At 41.0% G+C, this 27,304-nt stretch overlaps 2 protein-coding genes and 1 long non-coding RNA gene across 4 annotated transcripts; all 3 read left to right on the plus strand.

Moving 5' to 3' along the window:
• Positions 1–1,938: 1,938 nt before the first annotated feature.
• Positions 1,939–17,315, plus strand: LOC145423749 (uncharacterized). 2 transcript variants are annotated; one of them, XM_080296497.1, is made up of 7 exons: positions 1,939–3,232; positions 14,542–14,610; positions 14,710–14,887; positions 14,982–15,067; positions 16,570–16,650; positions 16,849–16,904; positions 17,203–17,315. In XM_080296497.1, exons 2-5 carry the CDS (start codon positions 14,576–14,578, stop codon positions 16,571–16,573), a joined length of 303 nt encoding a protein of 100 aa, XP_080152623.1. In that variant the 5' UTR covers positions 1,939–3,232; positions 14,542–14,575; the 3' UTR covers positions 16,574–16,650; positions 16,849–16,904; positions 17,203–17,315. The 2 variants fall into 2 exon arrangements, with proteins under 2 accessions (XP_080152623.1, XP_080152624.1); XM_080296498.1 differs by lacking the exon at positions 1,939–3,232 and having other exon boundaries at positions 12,767–14,610.
• Positions 17,316–17,912: 597 nt separating this feature from the next.
• LOC113014589 (ubiquitin carboxyl-terminal hydrolase 37-like) lies at positions 17,913–21,604 on the plus strand. Its single transcript, XM_026156238.2, has 11 exons — positions 17,913–18,024; positions 18,269–18,325; positions 18,420–18,551; positions 18,643–18,766; positions 18,852–19,003; positions 19,109–19,208; positions 19,349–19,425; positions 19,603–19,711; positions 20,322–20,379; positions 20,548–20,705; positions 20,792–21,604. Exons 3-11 carry the CDS (start codon positions 18,448–18,450, stop codon positions 20,795–20,797), a joined length of 888 nt encoding a protein of 295 aa, XP_026012023.2. The 5' UTR covers positions 17,913–18,024; positions 18,269–18,325; positions 18,420–18,447; the 3' UTR covers positions 20,798–21,604.
• A 661-nt stretch (positions 21,605–22,265) lies between these two features.
• On the plus strand, positions 22,266–25,609 carry LOC145423751 (uncharacterized). Its single transcript, XR_013904792.1, has 2 exons — positions 22,266–24,790; positions 25,273–25,609. It is a non-coding gene; the product is annotated as an uncharacterized LOC145423751 (long non-coding RNA).
• Positions 25,610–27,304: the final 1,695 nt, after the last annotated feature.

Consider the following 27,304-nt stretch of genomic DNA (forward strand, 5'->3'; position numbering starts at 1 on the left):
GACACCTGACGAGTTTTTGTCTGAGACCTGACACTTGACAGCTTTTTGTCTGAGACCTGACGGATGTCCTAAAATGTACACCATACTGCCATTTCTTTTTGTGAGAGCTGAGTTTCAGTACCAGCTAAAAAGGACTGTTTAAGTTTAGTTTCAAAACCACCAAATAACAAGCTGAGTTTTGTGTTTCTAAGACTGTAGGAGATAAGGCTCGGGACTGGACGACGCTAACGCGTTGACGCCGTGCAGTAACAACATTTCTGCCTCTTTCATGGCTCTGTACTTTATTCTTGTTAGTGCCACATGGTCTAACAATCCAGCTTTAGGTGGCTTCCAGGTGGCTACCAGGTGTGCAGAATACAGTTTAATCAAAAAGTTTGAAAGCTGTGGCTACAACTGTAGCTTACCTCCACCAGTGTGTGAATGTGAGAGTGAATGAATAGTGGAACTGTAAAGCGCTTTGAGGGTCTTGAAAAGCGCTATATAAATGCAATCCATTATTATGATGATGTTTCACAATATTAAAAAAATCCTAACTTCACAGACACAGTTCACAATAAACAGCTTGTGTGCTTGCTGTGATTTCTTGAGCTCATAGTAACTTTAAAATTATTTTCCAGTGTTATTCCCTTTTATCCTCTTTTGAACCTTGAATGCTGTTAGAGGCCGTTCAAGTCCACTTTGTTCTGGGGTTGTTTTTTTTTCTCTTTTAGCCGTCGGGTGCCAGCCTGTGGAGGGGGGGGGGGGGTACTGTCAGGGTTCCTGGGTCGGTGATCCAGTGTTTTCGGTTTTGTTCATGTTCAGTTTATTTTGCCACTTCCATGTGCTCACTTCCTGCTTTTCCTGTGTTGCTCGTCTTGTGTCATTAGCCAGATTATGTTCAGCTGTGTACTCACCGGTCTCTCATTATCATCCTCATCGGTCTGTGTATTTAAGCCCTCTGTTTCTACTCGTTTACTGTCGTGTCATTGATGTTAATGTCGTCTGTATGTTCAGTTCGTCAGTCGGTCGTTCGTTCGTTCGTTCGTTCGTTCGTTCGTTCAGTCAGTCAGCCAGCCAGCCAGCCAGCCATTTCCTACCTCTGTACTGTTTGTTCACTCCATCGGCAATAAACATCCACCTTCACCTACCTGCCTGTGAGTCCAGTGTTTGGGTCCTCCTTCTCTCATCCACGACACTACTCCTGACACAGTAAATAAAAGCCTGTTTAGAAAATGTCAGAAGCAGAAAGTTAAAATATTTGTGTTAAACTGAAGAGAGAAAAGGTAAAAAGTTATCAGAAAAAATAATACTCAAGTAAATTACAGACACCTGAAAGAATTTTAGTCAAGTACAGCAAGAAAACTATTTGTACTTTGTTACTTTCCACCGCTGATTAAGCACAGTTTCAAATAAGATAAAGAAATCAATAAGTAATAGATTTGATCCAAACACTTTTCTACTTTAATTGCACACTGAAATCAATGTGTAACAGATTTCCTTTTATGGTCAACGTCGTCTCCATAATTGGTTTTAGCACCAATTGGCTGCCCCTCTGCTGGCTATCTGAAGCTCACCAACCAGGAAAAAAATTGTCTCTAGTTTTACTCTTTTAGCACAGTGTGAAAGATGAATACTTAATTTGATTGTTTCTGCTTGTATTTACAGTCATGTGTTGGTGTTTGTTATGTAGGTGTGTCAACTTTTTTACATTTTGTATTTTTATTATATTCTCATTGTGTGACCTCCCTATATTTATGTACAGCACTTTTGCGAACTTTATAGTTTTTAAATGTGGTTTATAACTGGATTAGATTGAAGAGGCAGAGCTAAAACTTGTTATTTAGACAGAGTATGAACTGAGGGGCTGCACCAAGTCCTAGAATAAGATAAAGAATCATTACTTTGTCCTGTGAATCATGCCAAGATACACTAACAGAGTCTCTGATTAAAAAACATGGAATATGAAGCAGAATAAGACACCTTTAATATGTGTCATCTCTCAGGTAAATGCTTCAAACATCGCCTCAGCTGTCAAGGAAAACATCTTCAGACGACTTCCTGGACTTTGTCGGCGTTTGAAGAGACGCAGAGTCACTGTCCTGGTAAAAATAAACTGACACCTCAGGGAAGAACCACTCAAGTCCTTTCAAAATAAAGCATGCCACCTGAGTGTCCACTGTGATTCATTTTCAGTGTAACTTGGAGAAGTTCTGTTGGGGGCGGAGTCAGACAAGTCATTCAGGTCAGCTGTGTCAGTGCCCGCGGGGTTCCAGGTGTTCACATTTCTTTCTCCACAGCCTCTGAGTGATAATGCTTTTTAATAAATATGAGAAAACTTTTTGTAAAGAGTTTTTTTTTTGTTTAGATTAAAATATTTCACATAGCACACACAGTATGATACAGACTGAAGCTTTAACACATTGTGAAAGTTAAATATCAAGGAATGTTTGAATAAAAAAAATGCCTACTTTCTGATGTGAATGAGAATTTATAAAGAAGAAAGAAGTGTGGTGAATAATATATGATAATGCAGATGTTAATCATACAAAGTAAACTGGAGCGGACCCTAAACACACTTTGATCCGTGTAATAGATCTTATAATTTGGATTCAGAGAGTTTATAAATGTTGTTGTTCATGCAAAGTCACACACAAATCCGATTTCATTCCATCAGCATGATGTTCAAAATTGAAAGCATATCAGCACTTCACTGAAATGAAAAACAGGAATAATGATAATCAACACTGATATGATGTGAATCACTTTTGTCGATGGTTTTCATTAATGGTTTGATAATGCATCGCTATGAATTATGGAATGTAATTACTTCCTCTCATAAAGGATGCTTTAGTGTCTCCTCTACAAAAAGAGGTAATAAAGGTAGCACTGAAGCACATTTCCTTTTGAGAGAACTTAACTAGCTCTGACTGTGGCCACAGAGACTTCAGGTTCAGTGTTCAGACGGATCAGGCCTGTTCAGTTTCCACCTGCTGCTGACACAACTCCACGATTCCCTCAGGGATTTGAATTCCAGGTGCAGAATTTTAACCAGGGACAACCTTGGATCAAAGCTGGACAACTGCTCAGCCATTGAGTCCACTTCTCTTGGAGGACGGTGTCTTGTTCTTGGCTGGGAAAGATGAACTCTGAACACTTACACATGTGAGTGAGAAGCGGGGAGAGAAGCTGCTGCCTGCGAGTTTGCTGTAGGAGAAGTGCACTGGCAGAGAGAAGAGAGCTTGAGTTTGACCAGGTACCAAAGCAAATTTTTCATACTGGACAAATAATGTAAATATGACGGTGTATCACAAAAGATTGATATCAAACTGATCACTTGACCTATATTATGTTACTTGCTCTTCAAGTGAATGAACAAATGGCGAAATGAAAAGCCGAACAACAATGCTGTTTTTTTTAGAGAGTCTTAGCTTACATGTGTGTTTATTTCATATTTTCAGTTATTACCTTACACAGCTAAATAAAGCACTCTAAATCGGTTTTAGTTATGCAAGAAAGTGCAATAAACTACAAAAAAATTGAAAATCGTTTTTGTTTTTTTAACATATATTTCTAGTTAGAGAAATTTAAGAGGCTTATCCCTCAAAACTGTAAATACAAAAAAGTTGCATAAAATAGTTTCCCACCACAGGAAATTTATTTTGAGTGTCTTCATAGTTTTATTTTTGAAATACACCAATTTTTATATACTGCAGGAAAAACGAAAACAAATATTATAGTCCTAATTTGCAAAAAAGCAGCATATGCATCTAAATAAATTATTTCCAGCAGTGCAATTTGAGTTCTAAGCATCCCAGACACGACACAGAAAGTCATAAAGTCAAACATAACTTTTAAAAACACCAGTATATGCTCATGAGGCCCTGATGGTAAAAAACTACATTTCCGCGAAAATGACGCCACTTCCGGTTTCGGGACAGGTAATGCGATAGTTCACGCTGTCGTCTATTGTAACTAGGAAGTGGTATGAACAGCTGATCGGATCGGCAAAGCGTGTTTCTGGAATATTATGTTTTTGTTGCTGCAAGTGCTTTTTATGCAGTTTCTGCAAAGCTATATGTGGAAGGAAACTGTGACCTAGGACAAGCTGATGGCATAAGATGTAAGTACAACTCCTCCGGTTTCATATGCAAAAAAAATTATTGCTAGCTTACATGGCTGCAGTGCTACTGGGATTTAAAAGTAGTTGCGCAAAACGGAGCGTGCCCGCTCTGACCGGTTTTAAAGGGTTAAAGCGTGGAAGTACTGACCTTACTTTGAGTTTGATTCTGTAAAAAGTGACAAAAACATTAGCTGTTCACTGCATGGGAAGAAAACATTCTTTTTACAGCGAAACTCCCCCCCCCCCCCTCCCCTAAACTTCCGAGCAAGCACTGAGTACGCTGCCACGGTAATGTGAAATTCACAGAGAAACTCCCAGATCCTTCCACTGACTGCTGCGACACACCTGCACCAGGGCAAACCTCCGCCTGCCCCACTCCTGCTATACAGGTGAAATAGAGCAAATAGAGAAATAGAGCAACAGGATTGCTGAGTCTTTGATTTTATTTATTTTCTGCTGTGTTTTACTTGCATCTATTTAAAAGAGTGAGTGTAAATGGCCTGCATTTGTATAGCGCTTTTCTAGTCCTTAACATATTTGACATAAGATAAAAAACAACAACAACATGAAATCCAACATACCTGATAAAAAAGGTAAAAGAAAGAAAGGCCTCCAAGTAAATAATTTGCCCACTCCAGCTTCTACGACCAAATACAAACAGTGGGGAAGAGGGTTAGCTCAACCCACCACAACTTCCAAGCTAGCAAGGAGTATATATTCATGCTAGCATTTAGGGCACCTAAAACACATTTATGATACACACATACTACACACTTATAACATTAACCAGCCAGCCCACCAAGATCAGGAGCACCTATCATAGGAGGGGTCTCATGAACGCCATCTTCGACTGGGTCAGCGGCGGATTGCTGATGGATCCATGATAGTGTGCGGTCATCACACTCGCCAATGCTGGAGACGGAATCCACAGTACGGGTGGCAGGAGGTACGCTCCTGTGTCCCCAAAAGATGTCACAGACCCATCCAGGTCAGACTCAGGGGGGCCACTGACAACGCTCACAGCAGGATGTGCAGGATCGTCGTTCAATGTTGTATCCAAGGGCAAAAATTTAACTTGAAGGAGCAGGTTGCGATGCACCACACGCTCATGACCTTCTTTGTCTCTGATACGGCAGATGTGAAGAGCAGGATCCAAGTCGACTACCGTGTACACAACAGGTCCCCATTTGTCAGAGAGCTTCCTTTTTCCTCTGACTCCCTTGTTTGCCAACAACACCTGGTCCCCTAGTGATAGAGGCAGACCCTTCACCTTTCTGTTGTACTGGTCAGACTGGTGTCTCTGCTCTATCGTGATGTGCTCCTTGGCTTGGAGCATAGCAGAGCACAGGTCATCCATCAGTGACTTGACATAGATATCATAGTCACAAATGGTGTCATCATGAAGGACATCCCGAAACATGAGGTCAATTGGCAACCTTGGGACCCTCCCAAACATCAGGTAGAATGGCGCAAAGCCGGAGGTCTCGTGTGCTGTACAGTTATACACAAACGCTATGGACTGTATCATCTGCGGCCATTTCTGCTTACATCTGGGGGGGGAGGGACCATAACATGTTTCCAAGGGTGCGATTAAATCTCTCTGTGGTACCATTACCCATGGGGTGGTATGGTGAAGTGTGGGATTTGGCAACACCACCCAAAACCAGAAGCTCTGCAAGCAGCTCACTCTCAAAACTAGCTCCCTGGTCAGAGTGAATGCGCTGAGGGAAGCCATACACACAGAAAAATCCATCCCAGAGCTTTTTAGCAACTCTCTTAGCTGTCTGATCCGGGCAGTGGAATGCATGTGCTAATTTTGTGAAGTGGTCAGTAATCACAAGGACATCCACAGACTTGTTGTTGCTGTCCTCAGCTGACCAGAAGTCAATGCACACAGGTTCCAGTGGAGCACAGGTCTTAATGCTTTCTAACGGGGCCCTAGCTGCTGGCTCTGGGGTCTTGCTGAGAACACACCTGCGGCAATTTCTCACATGATCGCGCACATCCTTCTCTATATCATACCAGAAGAAACGCTGACAAGCCAAGGAGAGTGTGAGTGTGCGAGGTTGACCTTGATGACCAGCATTGTCGTGTATGCCAGACAGCACCACTTGTTTTAGGGAGTCAGGTACCACAAACTGGAATCTCTTGTGTTTGGCCAGTGGGTCCCTCACAACTCTGTAGAGGACACCATTGAGGAATGTGAGCTTATCCCATTGTTTCAGGAGCAGCAACGTATGTTGGTGCTCTGACAAATGGGGACCTGTTGGGTCTGCGCTTACGCTCAACATAGCGGGCTACTCTGGAGATCCCCTGTTTGATGAGACAGGAGATCAGCATGGGACAGCGCATGAAAGACATCACAGTCAGGTGGACTAATGGAGGTCAGGTGACCAGCGAGGGATGTTGCACGCTGGCGAGAAGCAGACTCCCACTCACAGAGGGAAGGCATGTCATCAGTTGACAGAGACACATCAAGCACAGCAGAGGGTGGAGCACTGCGTATCGATTGAGGTTGACAGGTCAAACGGAAGGCATCTTGGACACTGGCATCTTTCACATCACTGATTTGCTCTAGCAGCTCAAAGTACGGCTCCGACAGGAGGCGCTGGGCCAAAGGCCTCACAAATGGTTCCCTGCTCAGGGTGTCTGCCACGATGTTCAGCTTTCCAGGAGCATATTTGATCTCAAAGCAGTATGGTGCAAGCTTAGAGACCCAACGCTGTTCACAGGCATCCAGCTTTGGCTTAGTCAGAATGTATGTGAGAGGATTGTTATCAGTCCAGACAGTGAACCGGTGACCCTTGAGCCAGTGGCTGAATTTATCGCACACAGCCCATTTCAGAGCCAAAAATTCAAGCCGGTGTGCTGGGTATTTGGCCTGACTGCGGCTGAGAGACTTACTAGCAAAGGCTATAGGTCTTGCTCTCTCCTCACCAGTTGGCACCTGGGATAATACAGCACCCAGCCCATCCATGGAAGCATCAGTTGAAAGGATGAATGGCCTCTCAAAATCAGGATGTGCCAGCACCGCACAGCTGAGGAGTGCACCTTTGAGTCCCTCAAATGCCTTCTCGCAAGCAGGAGTCCAGTCTTGAGGGGTGAGCTTACGAAAGGTTCCAGGTTTCTGACTCCCATGGCAGCCTTTAGTCCTCTTCTGACCGGCAGTTAGAGCAAAGAGTGGCTTTGCAATATGAGAGCACCCTGGAATGAAATGCTGGTAAAACATCACCATGCCAAGGAAGGATCTCACTTTCCTCTGAAAAGGGGTGCGACCGTCACCATCCATAAGGTCAGTCTTCTGAAAACTGGCGATAACCCTCACTTTATCCCGATCAACCGAGACACCACCAGCATCCACGACATGACCCAAAAACCTCACATAGCGTCTGAGAAAGTGACATTTTTTCTGCGTCAGCTTCAGATTGCTAGTCCTCAGGCGAGAGAAAACAATCTCGAGACATTTTAGGGCCTCCTCTTCTGAAGGTGCAAACACCAGCAGGTCATCAAGATAACACAGGAGGCTGGAAAAGTTCAAGTCACCAAAGATGCTGAGCATCATCCGCATAAAAGATGCTGGGCTGTTGCATAGACCCTGGGGAAGTCTGTTGTACTCATACAGGCCAAGAGGTGCAGTGAAAGCCATGTACCATCTGTCAGACTCATGGAGGGGAATGTTGTAGAACCTGGATGTGAGGTCCATGGTGCTGAAGAAAGCATTCCCACCAAGGGCAGCAAGGCAGTCAGCCTGATGGGGCAGTGGGTGAGCATCCTTAACGGTTTTGGCATTGAGCCAGCGGAAGTCAGTGCATATCCTCAAGTCACCTGACTTCTTCCAAACCATTACCAGTGGTGCGGCGTATTTGCTGGTGGACTTACTGATGATGCCTTTCATCTCCATGTCTGACAGCACCTCTCGCAACTTATGATAGTGAGCCGGGGGTACTCTGTGATAGGGAAGCCTGAAAGGGTGGTCGTCAGTGAGGTGGATATGATGGACAAAGTCTTTCACCTCACCACAGTCCAGTTTGTCTCTAGAGAACACATCTTGGTAAGTCAACACAAGCCCCACCAATTTCCTCTTCCACCCATCTGACACTTCACAGCCCTCAATGTCAATATCAGCCAACCCAGCGTCTTTGAGTAGCTGTGCAGAGTCAGGCACAGAGTCTGATGAGGGAGGATTGCAAAATGCATGTAAGAAGAAAAATACCTTATACAGAGAATTTATAATGAACAGAAGTACAGAAGCTGAAAATAAATACAAGAAATATAAAAATAAATTAACGAGTATTTTAAGGTCATGTAAAAAGGAATACTATGAAAAATTACTGATTATGAATAAAAATAATATTAAAGGGATCTGGAAAACATTAAATACCATCATCAAAAAGGGCTCGGGGCAGGCAGACTATCCTTCGTATTTCGCAAATAATGATAGAAATATTACTAATATGAGAGATGTGGTAAATGAATTCAATAAATTCTTTGTAAGTGTTGGGCCAGACTTGGCTGAAACAATTCCTGATATAACAGATTCTGTAGAGAAAGAAACTAGACTCATTGACCGCAATCCTCATTCAATGTTCTTAACGGTGGTGGAAGAAATGGAAATCATTGATATTGTTGGGAAATCACAAACAAAAAACTCTACAGACTCTGACGACATTGATATGGAAATCGTTAAGAGAGTGATAGAGGGCATTTCCAAACCCTTAACACACATTTGCAATTTGTCCTTACAAACTGGTACATTCCCAAAACAAATGAAAACAGCTAAAGTAACACCACTGTTTAAAAATGGTGACAGACACCAATTCACAAATTATAGGCCTGTCTCTCTACTTTCTCAATTTTCAAAAATACTGGAAAAAGTCTTTAGTAATAGACTTGACAAATTTATAGATAAACACAAAATAATAATGGATAGTCAGTATGGTTTCAGATCAAATAGATCAACATCATTGGCATTAATGGAACTGATCGAAAATATCACCAACAATATAGATAAAAGACAATGTATAGTTAGTGTTTTCATTGACCTAAAAAAAGCTTTTGACACAATTAATCATGACATATTACTTGATAAACTGGAGTATTATGGCATTAGAGGAGTGGTGTTAGAATGGGTAAAGAGTTATTTGAGAGACAGGCAGCAATTTGTGAAAATTGGGGAATATGAATCAGAGTGTATGGACATTGTTTGTGGAGTTCCGCAGGGGTCAGTATTGGGACCAAAGCTGTTTATCCTCTATATCAATGATATATGTAGAACATCAGATATACTACAGTTTATTCTATTTGCAGATGATACAAATATTTTTTGTGCTGGAGAGAATTTACAGCAGCTTTTGGAAATTGTCACACAAGAAATGATTAAACTGAAAACATGGTTTGATAGAAATAAGCTATCATTAAATTTGGAATTTATGTTATTCGGAAATTGTAAAAAAGATGCAGGAGCAAAATTATTAGTAAACAATGTTGAAATAGAGCAAGTTTCGGATACAAAATTTCTGGGTGTGATAATAGATAACAAAATCTGCTGGAAACCTCACATAAAGCATATACAAGCCAAACTGTCAAGAAGCATCTCTGTACTGAGTAAAGTTAAATATTTTTTGCCTTCCAAATCACTTCGGGTACTTTATTGTTCACTTATATTGCCATATTTGGAATACTGTGTGGAAATTTGGGGAAACACATATAAAACTGCACTTCAACCAATATGTAAAATAAAAAAAAAAAGCAATCAGGATGATTACTAAAGCAGGATTTAGAGACCATACTAACATCATGTTTTTGAAATTAAAAATACTGAAGTTTATGGATCTTATAAAATATAAAACTGCAAAAATTATGTACAAGGCCAGATACAATATGTTACCAGGAAATATACAGAGGATGTTCTATGACAGAGAAGGAGACTATGAATTGAGGGGGAAATTGAATCTAAGGATTCTTAAAGCACGGTCAAAGGTCAAAACCTTTTGTGTCACTATTTATGGGGTAAAACTGTGGAATAGTTTTACTATAGATCTACAGCAATGCTCAGGAATTAGTAAGTTCATGAAAATACTCCGAAAACTGATTTTGGAAGAATATGATACCAATAAAGATGATCACCCATTGTATGTATAAAAATATCAAATTATATCCAAATTATATCAATCACGGTAGCCATGTTTATATAGGTTCTCCTCGTGTATTGTGTGGAGTATGTGATGATGGGAATTAGGTGAATTATGTGGGATCAATAAGATGTTGAGCAGGGGTAGGAATTAATAAGTATGTTCATACTTCTTCCTACTCCTTTTCAGACCAAACATTGTTACATTATGTCAGACGATTTTGTTTTATTTCATTATTTTTATTTTTTTGTTTATCTGAACACATACGTGTGTGTGTGTATATCTACATATATATTCGTATCTGTAAATGAAAATATATGTAGTGTGTATATATTGTTTTTTTGTTTTATATGTCTGAAACAAATAAAGATACAACAATACAATACAAAAAAAACTGGTATGCTGGTCAGTCAGAGTCTCGCAGAGACCTTGAGTGATGGGCAGGTCCTCTACAGCAATACAAGGAAAGACATCCGCAGTCTTAGCATTGCGACGAAGTGTCACAGGGCTCTCTGTTGGGTTAAGGACTTTCATAGGGACCCAACGATCTCCCCACATGGGTGTTATAATGTTCCCCACCATTATATTCTTTGGAGTGGAACGGGTTGACGTGGGTTCCACAATGGCAGTACTTTCTGGAGACACAAGGGCAGAAGCTGGCAGCTTTCCCCAAACTACATATTATTTTTGTGGCAGGAGAGTGACACTCTTCCGCAACCTGACTGTACCTACTTTATCTGGCATCACAGGAGCAGACCACCGTGAGATACAACTCAGCAACTGCAGGAAGTCTTCACAATCAGTGCCAGTGTAATTGGAGTTAATAAGCTCCCAGTAATTTGTATCAGCCTTCATCTTCTGAATGATGGGCCGGATCACATTGCTCCCCACAATGAGTTCATCTTTTTGCCCAGGAACCACAAACGTTGGCACAAACAACCTAGACCCATATATTTCCAAATCACAGATGCATTTGGGTTGTGTGAGAAGGCCACCGCAACCAACCAGCACCACATTTTCAGAGACCTGCTGCGGAATCAGAGCAACACCAGCAGCTCTTAGCTTGTAATCAGCCTCTTCACTTAGTGTGCATGACATAATTCCTGAATCAAGCATGCCTGTTAAGGACCACCGGCCACTGACGGACACTGGGGTGTAAAACAACTCACTAGCCCTGCCAACTCTTTGTGAACCCATAATAACAGTCTTCTCATCAGAGAGGCCACTACAGCAGTTAACATATATGGTTTCTGGATCTGTTACATTTGTGAGGGTTTCATTAACACTGCCCATGCTACCCCTCTCGTTACATGGGCTGGCTAGTTTAAAGCAGCATTGGTGGGAGGAGGGACTGAAATGCTTTGTTTCTGGCGCAACTGTGGGCATTCACGCCTCATGTGTCCAGGGTCAAAGCGGCTGTGGCATAGCTTGTACAGCCTACAATGCAAATGGGTTGTGTGTTCATGTGAGCCACACACTCTGCAAGAAGCACGATAAGCACTGCGGTGCCCATGGGAATGACCCGTGGGTTGTGGGCACCTAGGACCAGTGATGCAGTGCACATGGACAGAACCTTGTCAAACAGTGCTACCATCTGTTGAACATCTGGCTCAGCTGGAGGAGGGCCGGAAACTGGCAAAGATTGGAGCATGACATGAGGAGTCGAGGGAGGACAAGCCGAGGGCTGCTGCACACTTACCATGTCACCAGAAGAGAGAGGCTGACATGTGTCTGCAGAGGGAACAGAGGGCATAGGGTACGAGGCTGGCTCATGTGTTACTGGGACTGCTTGAGCACTACTGGAGTGGGGCTGGCTGTTAACAGTAACAGGGCTCAGATGTGGGATGGACAGACATGCTGTATTATGAGACAAAACACTAGACTGTCTTACTTTCCTCACATAGTTGTCCAGACGGTTCTGAACCTCAGCCGCAGTCCATTCCTCAGGAGCCTTCAGTTGAAAAGACAAGGCAAGACTGTGATCAGGACAGTGATTAATGAACATCGAAACAACCTCACCACTGGGGTCCTCTACCAGTTTGCCACGCCTGCGGAGACACTCATCAGCAGCGTCAATGGACTTGTTCAACTGGATCCAGTAATCCATGGCATTCTCACCTGGTCGTGGCACAGTACTGTAGAAATCTTTCATGGGCAGGCTGGAATATGTCAAGTCGCTGAAGTTAGATCTCAGTATGTCAAACACAGGAGTGATAAGATCATTCCCATTCAACTCAAGGCGGCAACGAAGTGACACCTTGACCACATATCTGGCATTATAAACTAGTTTTAAAAAGAGACTTTTTCATTTGATTACATTTTATATGATGGATTATGCAGAAAAAGTAGAATTGGGCTGAAAGATCTATCGCTTTATTACCTATTCAGGTTGTAAATCATGTTTTTAAAACGTAACTTAGTAACTAATTACTTTTGAAAATAAGTAATCAGTAAAGTAAAGTAAATTACTGGTTTGAGACCGGATGTAGGGTTGTACATTTCCGATAGTTTTACTTTGCGGTCAATCGCTACTACGAAGATTTACTCCAAAATCATGTCCAAAACTCGAAAACGGAAAGATCGCGTTAAGTTACAAAGAGCAGAAGGTGGGAACACTCACTGCTGTTGTGTCATAAAAAATCTAATGATCAATTTAAAGAGTTTAGATCGATCAGTTGTTTACGTCACTCAACACAAGCAGAACTGCATCACTGCAGCAGAAGACACATCGTCCACATTCAGAAGCACATCTCTGTATAGTGACTGGTCTTGTGATTTAAACAGGCAAATGTTCAGCATTCAAACTACAGGTGAAGAATAGTCAAACCAGATGTTTCCCCCGTTATGTTAATATCAGCTAGTCAAGTACACACCTACACAACATGTTAACAAACCGTGAAAAAAAGCCACACAAAAAATGAACGATTGCTGGTAAGGGTTTCTATACATTAGTATTTACGAAGGGTATGTTGTGACTTACCTTCCAAATTACAGTGGTCCCTCGCTATAACGTGGTTCACCTTTCACCTCGCTGTTTCGCAGATTTTTTAGCGCAAGTTTGCATGCTTTTTTTTTTTACGTCACCTTGTGTCCTGATCGCTGCAGACGATCTCCTCCGTGACGTCTCTCCTGTACAGTACAGAATCGCTGCATCGATCACTAGCAGTGTGACTCTGAAGTGCAGTGGATGTCGACGAAACGTTTTGCACTGTCAAAAAATAAAATTGGCGACTTGATTTCACCTATCGCTGCTTATTTTTAGAACATAACACCCACGATAAACGAGGGACAACTGTTTACAGATACTGAGAAATATAACATTTGAATCCCTTTTCTCTTTTGCTCTGAGGCGCGGGGGAAAAAATCAACAAGTCGATGAAGATCATTTACAGATATATTGGGTAAATGCCCAAGACATCTATAGAAATGTAAATCGCGGCTTGATTCATTCATTTGCTAAACTTGTTTTGGACCGTAAACAAAGCGCGACTAGGACACCGGAAACAAAGCTCCCCACAGGAGTTTCCGCACTGGAAGTAGCATATGCTAACGTGCACATAGTTTTTTTTTGTTTTTTTTTAACGTGCTCATAGTCTATCACCTGATTTCAACAGCAGCTGACGTAGGCCGTGTCCCAATTAACAGCGGCCTCCCATGGACGAACATGATAGAGCCTGCCTGAAACTAGGAGAAAAATTGAAACGGGAGTGGCATCCAGGGAGGGAAACGTGGGTGTACGGGGCGCGGGAGCCAACCCTGATGCGCGGCCTGTGAAATGCGACCCAGGGGTACTCTGGGACCCCCGGGGTCCGGAGCTGCCCCGAAGGGGAGCACAAGGGTTAAGCCCATGTTGGCAGCTTCAGTGCTAGCATAGCCATGGTCACTGACTTTAGCATGCGACGACGTCTTAACATTGGGGTTTGACGGCACAAATTGCAGCTTTGCATTCTTAATAACCTTTTAGACAAATTGCATCAATATGATTGTATTTGGTCCCCCTTTACAAGCTGGCTTTCTGTAACTTGAAGAACAGAGGAGTAATGACAGAGTGGTGGTGTGGGAATTGGTGTGCGAAGAAAGAATAGGATAACTTCCCTTTGTTTTGTTTTTTGTTGTTGTTGTGTTGTTTTTGTTTGTTTGTTTTTAAACTATTTATTTATGTAGTTATCCTTAAGCTCTGTTATTGAAGTTTAAAATGAAATAAATAAAAATTGTTGATGATAAAAAAAGTTTAAACTTCAAAGCTCATGCATGCATGCACATCCAGTGCTCAGTGTCTAATTGTGTGTTTGTGTTTTTACCTTTTTGCAGTAGCGCAGTGAAACATTTGGGCGGTGGATAAATAATGGAAAATAAAATTCAGACTACAGACAGCTTCAGGTGAGTACACGTGGTGCACAAGGACCAAAGCTCACCTTCTCAACCTGGACAAAATGAATTATTTTACACTGATACTGTAAACTTTTGTTTGTGTGTCAGGTTTCCATACATCGGAAACAGCTGCTGCATCTGTAATTCTGTCCGTCCCGAGGAGAGTCCACACTCTACATCAGATCCTTGGCTCACCTATAATGACGCACAGGTGCTGCACACAACTGGATCTGCAGCTTGTGAGGAACAGCAGCACTCAGCCTACATCCTGTTTTACAAGATTAACGTAAGAAGACACAGCATCTCATCCTGAAGTGAGAGAATGGCACGCCAGCTGCAGCCTAATCCAATCTCTCTTCTTTTCTTTTTTCGGTGCCCAGACACCCTTCAGTTTCATCATGTCATCCCTAACAATACAATGTAGAGTTGGATGGAGGATGAAGACAGCAGAGAGCAAAAGAAACAGGTAAGAGCAGACAGGTAGTCAGAGTTAACAAAAACTTTTAAAGCCAGTGTAGCTTCTGTTTTGAACACATTTATTGATGACAATTTTACATAAATAAGCAGTGTGTTATACTGTTATCAGATGTGGAGTCTCACGAACCACTTTAATAGTGACTTGTGTCTCAAATACTGTTTATTTGTCTTAGTTACAGATAGTGAAATAAAAATGGAACGAGAAGCGTAGGATTTTGAATTGATACCATTGGTGCATCTACTAAAGTTCTGGGGTCAGTTTGAATATCAGTGACCTTGACCTTGAGTTCAAGTTTTCTGAAAATCTTGTGAATGCTACAACTCTGTGACGAGAAGTAAGTCTCCTAGGTCTTTAAATTTGTATATAGGTGAATCTAGTAGGAAGCTGAAGGGTTGCACTGCGGGCCATCTGTAGAGGTGTAGAGTCAACAACCTGTCTGTGAACGTGGACAAAACAAAAGAGATTGTTGACTTCAGGAGAGCACAGTGGGATCACTGCCCACTTAACATGAATGGATCCTCTGTGGAGGTCGTCAAGAGCACCAGATTTCTTGGTGTCCACCTGGCGGAGAACCTCTCCTGCTCCCTCAACACCAGCTCCATAACCAAGAAGGCCCAGCAGCGTCTCTACTTCAAGCAGAAGCTGAGGAAAGCCCATCTCCCACCATCCATTCTCACCACCTTTTACAGTGGGACTAACAAGAGCATCCTAAGTAGCTGCATCACTGTCTGGTATGGTAACTGCAGCGTATTAGATCGCAGTACCCTACAACGGATTGTGAGAGCAGCTGAGAAGATCATTGGAGTCCCTCTCCCCTCCTTATAACACCCGCTTGCTGGAGGACCCCACACAGCCTTCAAACACACTCTTCACCCTGCTGCCTTCTGGAAAGAGGTCCCAGAACATCCGGGCCCTCGCTACCAAACTACGGAAAAGTTTCTTCCCACAAGCCGTCAGACCCCTGAACACTCAGTGACTGCACTGGCACACGCACACCTTCACACATGTCACTACCAAGCACTTATCTGCAGTATCTCACACTCATACACATACATACAGACACCAAGTTACTTTTGCACAATACTCAGCATTTTGCACATTTCCATTGTCTTGTGTCTGTATCGTCCTGTTCTGTCTAGTTTTGCACTGTTTTGTCTTGTTTATTTTTGCAATTTATGCACACTGCACTTTATGTAGTCCTGGGTTTGTCCGTATATGTCATATATAGCACCAGGGTCTCGGAGGAACGCGGTCTCATTTCACTCTGTACAGTACCTCTGCACGTGGTTAAAATGACAATAAAAGCCACTTGACTTGACCTGTTTTTGTAGCAGTTGCTTGGAGACGAGCACCATACAGTTCAAATGAGCATACATTCCAAAATATGCAAATGAGCCCCATACATCATAATGCTGATGTTTGCTGTTCAGGGTATGAACGTTCTATGCTGAAAGTTTATAAATATACAACCTTTGACTGCTTGTTTTCAGTTGAACTTTTGCAAAGCTGAGGAGATTTTGGCTGCGATCACATCAAGTCCAAAGATGTTTAAACTTCTTTTTCACAGAAAGGTAAGTTTGAAGAGACTCGCAGCACATTTCTCTGAATGTTTTCTTATGGTAAATAAGCATTTTTGAAACTTTTAAGGAAGCTTCTTGGATGATTTCTGTAAAAACTGAATTTTGAATCCAAATGAAGGATATTGTATTTTCTTACCATATACTTTGTTTTATGCCATTACTGATGTTGCTTTTCTTGTTTCTAAACAGAAATCACACAAACAAAACGTGGCAGAGAAGGAAATTCCTTCTACGTCTCATCAGAGGTAAAGAAATGCGCCGCTCTTTAATGCTGCTGGAGATATTTATAGCAGTGGTTTAGTTGGAGCTGTTTTATTTCCCTTTTATTGGTGTTTCGTATTTACATCTTTTTTACTACTTCTAGTCTTGTCTATAATTTCTATTGATTCAGAGATTAGCGTTTGAAAATGTAGAGTGTAAATGTACAAAATACATGATTTTGTTCCATTACAGTTATTAATTTTTATCTGCAATCTCCAGCATGTACTCCTTGTTAAAAATTTCCACTTTGAAAAATAACATTTACACTTTTGTCCTCGTCAGCATCCCGGATGCTTGTGTTGCTGAAAATGGTCAAAAGAAGAAGAGAAAATGGAGACACCTCTGCTGTTCCTCGGTTTGCTTTTACACGAAACATATGAAATGCACATTCTCTTTAAATTGCACTTGTTAATTTAAAGTGACTTTACTTTTTTAATAAACTTATGTTTGTTCGTCCTCTGCAGCAAACTGACAGCGATGCAGAGGCAGAGAGCAGCACTGTGAAGACACAAAAAAAGTGTCGCTGGTTTCTTTTTAAATTCTGGAAGGTATGTTTTATGGAAAGAGTCACTGTCATCAAGCATTTACTCATCACAGTTAAATGCGAAGAATTAAGAGCAATTTAGCACATCCATGTCCTCAAATTAGGTTCAAAGATGTTTAAAGTTTTTTTTTTCACAGAAAGGTAAGTTTGAAGAGACTTGCAGGATGTTTCTCTAAATATTTTTTATGGTAAATAAGCATTTTTGAATCTTTTAATGAAGTTTGATGGATGATTTCTGTAAAAACTGAATTTTGATCAGAACCAAATGAAGGATTTTGTATTTCATAGGACAAACTTTAAAACTCATTTTAAAGCATGAATAAATTGTTTTTAATTTATTTAAAGATATTCCTATATATCTGCTTCATGAGCTGACAGCTCACTGAAGTGATAAATAATATGAAATAATACCAAATTTTCTAACTGGACACTTTTCATGGAGAGACTCCCTTGGTATGTTTGTTTTATGCCATTACTGATGTTGGTTTTCTTGTTTCTAAACAGAAATTACACAAACAAAACGTGGCAGAGAAGGAAATTCCTTCTACGTCTCATCAGAGGTAAAGAAATGCGCCGCTCTTTAATGCTGCTGGAGATATTTATAGCAGTGGTTTAGTTGGAGCTGTTTTATTTCCCTTTTATTGGCATTTTTCTTCCACCTTGTGTATTTACATCTTTTTTACTACTTTTGGACGTCCTCCAAAATGTTTCAACTTCAAAGCTCATGCATACATGCGCATACACTGCTCAGAATCTTGACATCTTTCCTAATTTTGTGTTTGTGTTTTTACCTTTTTGGAGCAGTGTAGCATGCGGTGGGAAAAAAATAGAAAGTCAAACTGGGACTATAGACTGCTTCGGGTGAGTACACGTGGTGCACAAAGACTCACTTTGTCAAAGTGGAGAAAATGAATTATTTTACACTGATACTGTAAACGTTGCGCGTGTGTGTCAGGTTTCCAAACATCGGAAACACCTGCTACATGAACTCCTGCCTGCAGAGCCTCCTCAACATTGAGGAGTTCATAAGAGACATCAGGCGTCAGGGGGTTTTGTGGAGCACAGATCCAGAAGCTCAGCTCTTAAGGTGCGCTACGTCAACCTTCTACTTTCTTCAAAAACCTGAAGAACAAAGAGATCTAACAGCAGAAATGTCTGTTTACCCTTCCTTTCTACAGAAGGCTTATTGATGTCAGGGACTGTCACGAGTCAACAGATTATGGCCTTAAAGATCACCACCTAAGAGCTTTTAAGAAGGCATTCAGCAGTCAAGCTCCTGAATACACCGGCAGTGCACAGAAAGTGCGTCAGCTATTTGGACATTTCGTTTTTTGCTTTACCTTCTGATTTTGATGTACTGTTTTAAATCTCTCTGCTTTTCTTTCAGGACGCTCATGAATTCCTAACATTATTCCTCGATGAGGTCAAAAGGCTCGCACCTCACCTGGAGAGGAACGCAGCTCTCCTGGGCCAAAGTTATAGCTGCCCAGTAGAAGACCATCACATTTTTAAAATGGAAAACATGAGGACATGCAAGAGGTAAGCCTGTCTTTCAGAAACGCAGAGCTGGTTGCAATATTTTCATATACCTCTTTTCCACGTACCTGATCTTTACTTTAACTACGTTACTCCTGAAATGTGTAGCTGCGGTCACCAATCATCACAGCAAGAGGAATTCACCAGCTTGTCTCTAGACCTTGTTCCAGAGGGGTCTATTATAAACATGTTAGAGACATACTTGAAGGTAAGATCACAAATTCCAATAGAGTTGTCGTATCAGCGATCTTAACACACCTTTTTTGTTAGTGTTTGTGTGCATGTGTGTGTGCATATGTTGAGATTTCTTTCTACCATAAAGCCTGTTTTCTCTGTGCTGTTGCTCAGGAACAAGAAATAGAATTTCGCTGTGATTGTGGAGGGACGGCCTCAGAACTGAAGTCGTCTTTTGATACACTGCCAAGGTGAGTAAGGTCACATCAGAATTGATCGACTGACCAGGTTTCCAAACTGTGGCGCATCAAATATCAGAGTTCTTCGAGACAATACTTGAGCAGTCGTTTTCTCCCATCTTCTGTTTGTGTTTGACACTCATTCTTCTTATTTTCTACCTTGTTTGTGTTTTTTTTCTTTTCTGCCAGAGTTCTGATCTTGCATCTGAAGAGGTTTGGCTTTACACAAACCTACAAGATTAAGAAGGTGGATGACCCCGTCAGGCTGCAGAGGGACTTGGTGGTGCCATCCAATCAGGTAAAAACAGACTGCAGAACGTCTCAGGCTACGTCCACACTAGCCCGGATAGATTTGAAAACTCCGTGTCCACACTGGCGTTTTCAGTCATTTTCAAATAGTTGTGCGTCTGCATTGAAACGGCCGAAAACGCTTACGTTCCAGTCCTGCGCATGCGCAAAAGTGAGTGAGAATTACAGAATTTGAAGAAAAGCTATCCGGAGCATGTACAAACTGATATTAATCTTTTTTAGGGCTGTCAAAGTTGAGAGCAATCAAAACAACTGCTGTCTAATGCACTCGGCTTATCTTTGTTTAATTGCTCACATGACTGCATCACATGACCAAAATGCGTCATCGTTTTAGAAAGTCTGCGTTTTCGAGTGTCCACACTGCGATGGGACAACTCCGTTTTGAAATGTATGCGTTTTCGAGAGCGTTTTCAAGATGCTGTGTTTTTCCTTGAGGAAAACGCCGTCTCGGTGTGGACGGGAGGTCAAAGCGGAGAGAAAACGATGCGTTTTCAAACGAAAACGCATTAGTGTGGACGTAGCCTCAGCAAATCAGCTTAATTATGGCACTGATGTGAGACTTTATGAAACTAACACTCTTTGGATTTGTTCCTTCTCAGGGTGGTGGCTGTTATAGTCTTTGCAGCATCATCAGTCATTATGGAGGCACAGAGTCAGGTAAAACAACAGACTTGTGACAAACAGAAAATGAAACTTGCTACTTTTCAGTGAAGGACTCACACACAAAAGCTTTTGATGTTCTAAGAAGCACTAAGTCAAAATCACTGTTTGCTTGAATCAGTTGACTTCCAGAAGTTGGATTCATTTGTCTTAATGTGATTTCAGGACACTACATCTGTAGTTCTGTCCATCCTGAGGAGAGTCAGCACTCTACATCAGATCGCTGGCTCACCTATAATGACGCACAGGTGCTCCACACAACTGGATCTGCAGTTTGTCAGGAACAGCAGCAGTCGGCCTACATCCTGTTTTACAAGAGAAACGTAAGAAGACACAGCATCTCATCCTGAAGTGAGAGAATTTTTAAATGTCCTGTTACCTTGTTAACCAGTTTTGTCTTCATTCTCAGTTCTGAAACAGGAAATGGAAGGAAGGAAGGAAGTTAAGGTCATCATCATGCTGAGAAGGAAAAGCAGTCGTCCCAGCCCACCATCGCACACTGGAGGACAAGTATAGGTAAGTATTGCCCTCAGGAGGGAGGGTCCTGCCAGAGAGCCTGGTCCTCCCAAGATTTCTTCCTCCAGGAGGGAGTTTTTTCTTGCCACCGTCGCCCCACATTCACTGGTCTCATCAGCAGGGACATTTTTAACCTCCTAAGACCTGAACTTTCATGGCATGCATTTTTAATTCCTCTGTGCCATTTAGGTTGATTGGGACCCGATGAAGGTAAAAACCAAGACATCAGATTCGGACTATCTTTTTTTTGTTTCTCAAAAGAATGAGATCCACATATGAGGACATTCATTTTAAATTTCGATTGAACAGTGGCAGTGTCATGTCCTCCCTCATAAGTGGATATCAGGTTTTTGAAGAGCAAAATTTTGTATTTTGGTCTAGACAACCCAAAATGTTATGTCTACATATGTGGACACCAGGTCCTAGGAGGTTAAAACAAAATCTACTAGAGATCGTCCTTTTCTGGACCAGTGTTTGGCTTGCTCTCTGGGAACAACAAATTAGTGCTGTCAGCGTTAACGTCATTAGGTAAAATGACGTTAACGCTGACAGCACTAATTTGTTGTTATTATTATTAATATTATTATTAATTTATTTGTAAAATAAATTAAATAAAAAAAACCAAAGAAATGATTTAATTCTTTATTTTATTTTGTTTTATTAAAATCAAAATAACAACAAAAACAAAAATAACTAATAAAAAAATATTAAAAGTATTCAGCAGTGTTTTGTGAAATTTGTAATGAGCCTTAGTTAAGTTGATGTCACAGAAGTTTCTGAATCATTTAGATTGTTCAACAAACTGATTCACTCAGGTAAAGATGGTGAGCTGGAGCAATGGTACCCTTGGAGTTCAGTTTAAGTTTTCAGACAAATATTCCCTCGATCAGTTGCAGCTTCTGCTTTTAAATAAATGATTTAGCTGCAAATGTTTAGCTACAGGTAGCAAAGTCCAAAAGTGACACCAGCCAAACATGCAAAAAATGCAAGATGGTGGTGCGCACAGATACAGCGGCTCTATGCTCTCCACTTACCCAATTTCACTGTGCAAGAAACTGCACAATGACAATAAAAAGCTCTAAGTCTAAAACAGTTTCCTGTCCAGTAAAATCGGGCAATTATTCGCTCCAGAGTTTTATCCTACTCCAGGTGAGCAGCCATCGACTTGTAATGAGCCAGCTAAAACAATAATTTCTCAGTGGCTCTTCTGGCACCAACAAGTGGGTGTGTTCTTCCATCGTGCAAGTGTCACGACACACTGAACATGGTCTGAACATGGATTTTCCCTCAATATGTCTTTTCCACCAGTACTATGGGGTATTTGTGAATATCCATGACTGACCCGGCCAGGTGGCCAGCTGGTCTTTGGACAGGGTCACGGCAGTTTCAAGGTTCAACAAAATCCCTTTCACTGACAGACTGAAGGAAAGCTCCTCAAAAATGGAGGGTCTTCAAGCTCCTCAGTGGCAGGAAAAGGTTTCCCGGACCCAGTGTTGTATATTTGTTTCCCAAAAGATTGAACTAGTGGAGAGAAATCAGGTTCTGAAACCATCCAGAGGACAAAGTCTCCAACTGGTTTGTGGAAGTCCAGTTTCTCCAAATTAATCAGCGGGTGAAATGTCTCTTCATGGATGGTTTTGATTCTGTTGTTATTCACGAACAAAGCCGTCAAAGCAGCATATGAAAGAAAGTCATCTTTCATTGTTGTCTCCAGCGTGTTAAAAGAGAGATCGAGCTCAGTGATGAGTTTTGAAGCGGCTGCAGGGACTTCTCCAAGGTTTTGGCTCGAACAGTCGAAGGATGTTGTTCACAGTGGTGACACTGTTGACTGGTGATTGACAAGCACTGAGATACTAACATGACAAACACAAGAAACATCATGACTTATTCTCCTGAGTGCCTGCAAAACACAAACACAAAATCAAACTCAAAGCTTTTCTCTCAGATGCTGGTGTGGCACAATCTAATGATAAAAAAGGTCATGCTAACAGCTTTTGGAGCACAGCTGCACAAAATAACAGCTTTTGGAGCACAAAATGCATTACAGGTAAACCCAGTACCCAAACATGTTAACAAGGATAAAGAAAAAATCTGAAACAAAAGCAGGTAGTGTGGTGATTTATGTTGTGAGGATGCTTTCACTCCCATCAAAGTCACCCAGTGTTGAGAACCCAAATGAGCCCAAAAACCTCAAGTGGCTGCAACCAACAGCGAACGTCAAGAAGTGGATACTTGCATGTTGAGCCAGAAACATGCAGAAAACCCAAAAGAGGCAAGACAGCACATCTTGGTCCCACTCAGGCAGTACGAACACCTGGAAAGAGGAGCCCACAGTTCAGACCCAAGGTCACTGGTAAGGACACCAGCCAGTTATAAGTCTAGTTTTAATTTTCATTTTAGTTAGTGTTATGGCCTTTCTAAGGGTGGCCAGACCATAATATAAGGGTGATCCACCCCTGTCTGACCCCAAGCAGCACATCACACAACCAGTACAATTTTGATGGTGATTTTTTTTCACAGTGATTGAATTCTAACAAAGGAAAGGAGCGAACTATAGCTTCGGGGTGGACCCCAAAACAACAAACAAAAGGGACCGTATCTAAAGGATGTACAAAACTTATTTATGAAAAGAATAAAACCAAATGACAATGTCTTATCTCCCTAACTAAGAAAAACATGAGAAAAGGGTAATCAAATAAAAAGGCAGTCCACCCCTACATGCTCCTGTATAAAGAGACGGGTAACACAAAGCCTGCAGGTTGAGGTCCATGGCGGTGTCATCTTATATGTTGTCTCCAGGTCATTAGCCAATCTGTATGGGCTGTCCCATGGATGCACCAATCACGGAAAGGCACCTGCACACTCAGATTTACATATGAGACAACATTACGACAACAGTCGTAACATTAACTAAAAATGTTTTTCACCATCTCGTTTTAACTTCTGGTTTAGCTTCAGCTAACTAAAACTAAATGGACCTTGGAAATAATCACATCTTAATAGAGTGAACCATAGACTGTATAAAAGATAGGACCATTGCAACTTGACTGCAGCACTTCACCCTTTCACATAGTCCCAGCTCTTCTCTGTCATGTTTTATGGTGCTGCAAATGTCTTCAGTTGGTGAAAGGTCTGGGCTGCTGGTGTCTTGTTGTGCTTGCTATGCATCCCTGACTCGTTTCTTCTTTCTGCATCAAGTAAGGAATGTAGTGAAAGTTCCCAAGAGGTTAAAAACACAACTGAAAAAAGGCCATCAGACCTGAGTTGGGACACTTGGATTATGGAGCTTCTGGACCAAGAGAGTGGATGGGAGCATGTGTTTAACAAGTAAGAGTATAACGTCCCCCAAAATGTCCCTAACTAAGAAAAACATGAGAAAAGGGTAATCAAATAAAAAGGCAGTCCACCCCTACATGCTCCTGTATAAAGAAACAGGTAACACAAAGCCTGCAGGTTGAGGTCCATGGCGGTGTCATCTTATATGTTGTCTCCAGGTCAAGGAGACAACATATAACATGGATAGACAGACAGATTTCAAAATAGCCAGCTGGAATGTTAAGGGGTTGAATAACGGGATTAAGAGGAAGAAAATATTAACATATCTAAAGTTATTGTAACCCACCTAAAATTTGCCTCATGAAAATGAACTGCTGTTCCCAAAGAAGGTCAGTAGGTGGCACTATGAGATTGTTTAGTGCTTGTGAACTTGAGTTGAGAACTGTAGAGAAGGAGAATAGCGCTAAGGCTACATATGCTGGTCGGAGCTACTCACCGAGTTTTTCTTTAATCCTTGTTCAAGAAAAAGGTTGTGTGTGAAGACACAAATTGGATTTTACTTTTCCGCTTGTTGATGCTGATGTACCTCTGTTTTTGTGTTTTTTGTTCATTTCCGGTGAGTTGACTAACTGCGCTAGCATAGCAAGCTAATCGTCAGCTAATCATTAGCTTAGTATAATGTAAATTTCATGTGTTCCTTTTAAGTGCTGTATTATCTTTTTATTTCTTCACTTGTAAATGTTTTAAACCAATCGGAAATATTTCTTTGGAAGCTAGTAGGTAAGTTTTATTTATTGTAATGAGATGATAAATATGAGCAGTCTTTGGCTAAATAGTACTGCGACCACGTTTTGTACTTTCCTCGTGCATCAGTAATGTACATTCTCTCAATTCATTGGATTGATGTGACTGCTGTTCACAAAATATGAGATTTGAGTTAAATTTGTATGATGTGGAAATTGTTTTAAGGTTCTTTGATTAATTTTATTATTGATTGCATTAAGTCGTTATATACAAAGAGTGAGAGACATTTGGTCACTAGTGTTGATTAAGTTGTTATATGATATTCATGTAAAATATGTTCACTGCCCTGTGCAGGTTGGTTTTTTTGTTGGAGTCTAAAGTTGCGAGCCAGGATTCCGGATCCCCAGCTGCGATGCAGGAAAGATTTCCAGCCTACTTAAAGTGACAACTGCGTGACTTCTTGACAGATAAGCTTATGAGATCTCAGAACAATACGCTACCCGGGTAGTACTACTAACATTAACACTATACTCACACACCTGAACTGAAAAGACTGAAAAGAACTCTGAACACTGAACTCTGAACTCTAAAACTGAATACACAGACTGACAAATATGGACAATTGGAACTGTTGTGAACTGTTGAATGACTGTTTTTGGTTTGTTTTGAATAAATGTTGACTGTTCTTTGAGCTGTGTGTCATTCGCGCCTTAGTCGATTCCTAGACACCATAAGCCTAAGATCCTAACTTTCTCTACATTCAGTAGTGGTAAAGTATCGTGTGTTACATTATCAAGAGTTGATATAGCCTTTATTCAAGAAATGCACACGTGTAAGTCAGAAGCCTTAAAACTTAAATGTTCCTGGGTAGGTAAAGTCTTTTCCAGTCCTGGAACTGGTAAAAGTAGGGGAGTGTCGGTTCTGATTCATAAAGCAGTTAGCTTTACTGAAACAAAAGTAATAACAGATAAGGAAGGTAGATTTATATTGGTTTATGGACAACTACTGGACACACCAATAATTTTATGTAATATCTATGCACCTAATGCGGACATACTCACCTTTTTTCATAACCTGTCACAGTATCTTTTGGAATTAGAAGGTGCACAAATAGTGGTAGGAGGAGATTTTAATCAAATACTGGATCAAGACCTAGATAGATCGCTTCCTAGGACAGGCACAGAGAGTAAATCTGTAGTTGCCATAAGGCAGATGACCTCAGGTTTAGGTCTGAATGATATTTGGCGGACAATGCATCCAGAAGGCAGGGAATATTCCTTTTACTCTCCGCCTCATAATGTTTATACTAGAATCGACTACTTTCTTATTTCTGAAGCCTTAGTGAATAACTCTATAGATTCAAGTATTGGTAACTAAGCTGTAGTGCCTCTTCACCTCACTGTGCAATACCTTTTGTGCAATACTTTTGTAAATAGTCAACGGTGCAATAGACTCAATACTTGAAATGTGCAATTCTTGAAATGTGCAATTCACTTGTATTTTTATTTTTATTCCTATTTATTCTATTTATCCCCTTCGTATATTTTATTTATATTGTCTCTGTATTTATATATATATATATGTGTGTGTGTGTGTGTGTGTGTGTGTGTGTATTATATATATATATATATATATATAAAATATTCTGTAACTCTGTAACTTCTGTCGGTGCTGTGCTTTTTTGGAAATCGAATTTCCCAGAGGAACCCACCCGAGGGATTAATAAAGTTCTATCTAATCTAATCTAATCTAATATAGTATTCTCGGACCATGTGCCAATTTTTCTATGTCTTGAAAATATTTTACAGATTCCTCAAAGCCGCAGATAGGAATGAACTGGTCTGCATTGGTGCATCATATCTTTATTCTCTTCCCCCTCCTGCCCCCCCCCCCCCCCTCTTTCTTAAATAGATAACTATCATATCTGATATCATATCTCACAGTACAATAATATTGAATGGGTTGCATTGTTGTATTTTGTCATGTTTCTCAGGTCTTTGTCTGAATTTCTACGAACATTATTGCTAAGGATTGTCTTATTGCATTGGAGTCACACTGGGTTAAATATGTACACTTGGGTTTTAAGGGGTATTTATTATTTTCTTCTTTTTTTTGGGTTGTATGGAAGCCCCAAACGCAATTTCATTGTTCTTGACAATGACAATAAATAAATAAATACTAATACTAAATACTAAATGTGTCCTTAATTAAAGACTCTGGGTTTATTAAATTGATAAGCGATGAAATACAATTTTACAAACAGACAAATAATCGAGAGGACACTACATTGGCTACTTGGTGGGATGCTGTTAGGGAAAATATTCTAAAACACTTCTTCAGTAAAGACTCAGAGAAGAGAAACACACAGAACTTCTTGCTAGCAAGG

Source organism: Astatotilapia calliptera, chromosome 22, assembly GCF_964374335.1.
Source record: "Astatotilapia calliptera chromosome 22, fAstCal68.1, whole genome shotgun sequence".
Taxonomy (NCBI): Eukaryota; Metazoa; Chordata; class Actinopteri; order Cichliformes; family Cichlidae; genus Astatotilapia; species Astatotilapia calliptera.

Bases quoted from the DNA above. Each gene is read 5' to 3' on its own strand.
- LOC145423749 (XM_080296497.1), top strand. From the start codon at position 14,576: ATGGAAAATAAAATTCAGACTACAGACAGCTTCAG. The intron at 14,611-14,709 runs GTGAGTACACGT...TTTGTGTGTCAG, and splicing joins CAGACTACAGACAGCTTCAG to GTTTCCATACATCGGAAACA. The intron at 14,888-14,981 runs GTAAGAAGACAC...TTCGGTGCCCAG, and splicing joins TCCTGTTTTACAAGATTAAC to ACACCCTTCAGTTTCATCAT.
- LOC113014589 (XM_026156238.2), top strand. From the start codon at position 18,448: ATGAACTCCTGCCTGCAGAGCCTCCTCAACATTGAGGAGTTCATAAGA. The intron at 19,004-19,108 runs GTAAGCCTGTCT...TGAAATGTGTAG, and splicing joins AACATGAGGACATGCAAGAG to CTGCGGTCACCAATCATCAC. The intron at 19,209-19,348 runs GTAAGATCACAA...GCTGTTGCTCAG, and splicing joins TGTTAGAGACATACTTGAAG to GAACAAGAAATAGAATTTCG.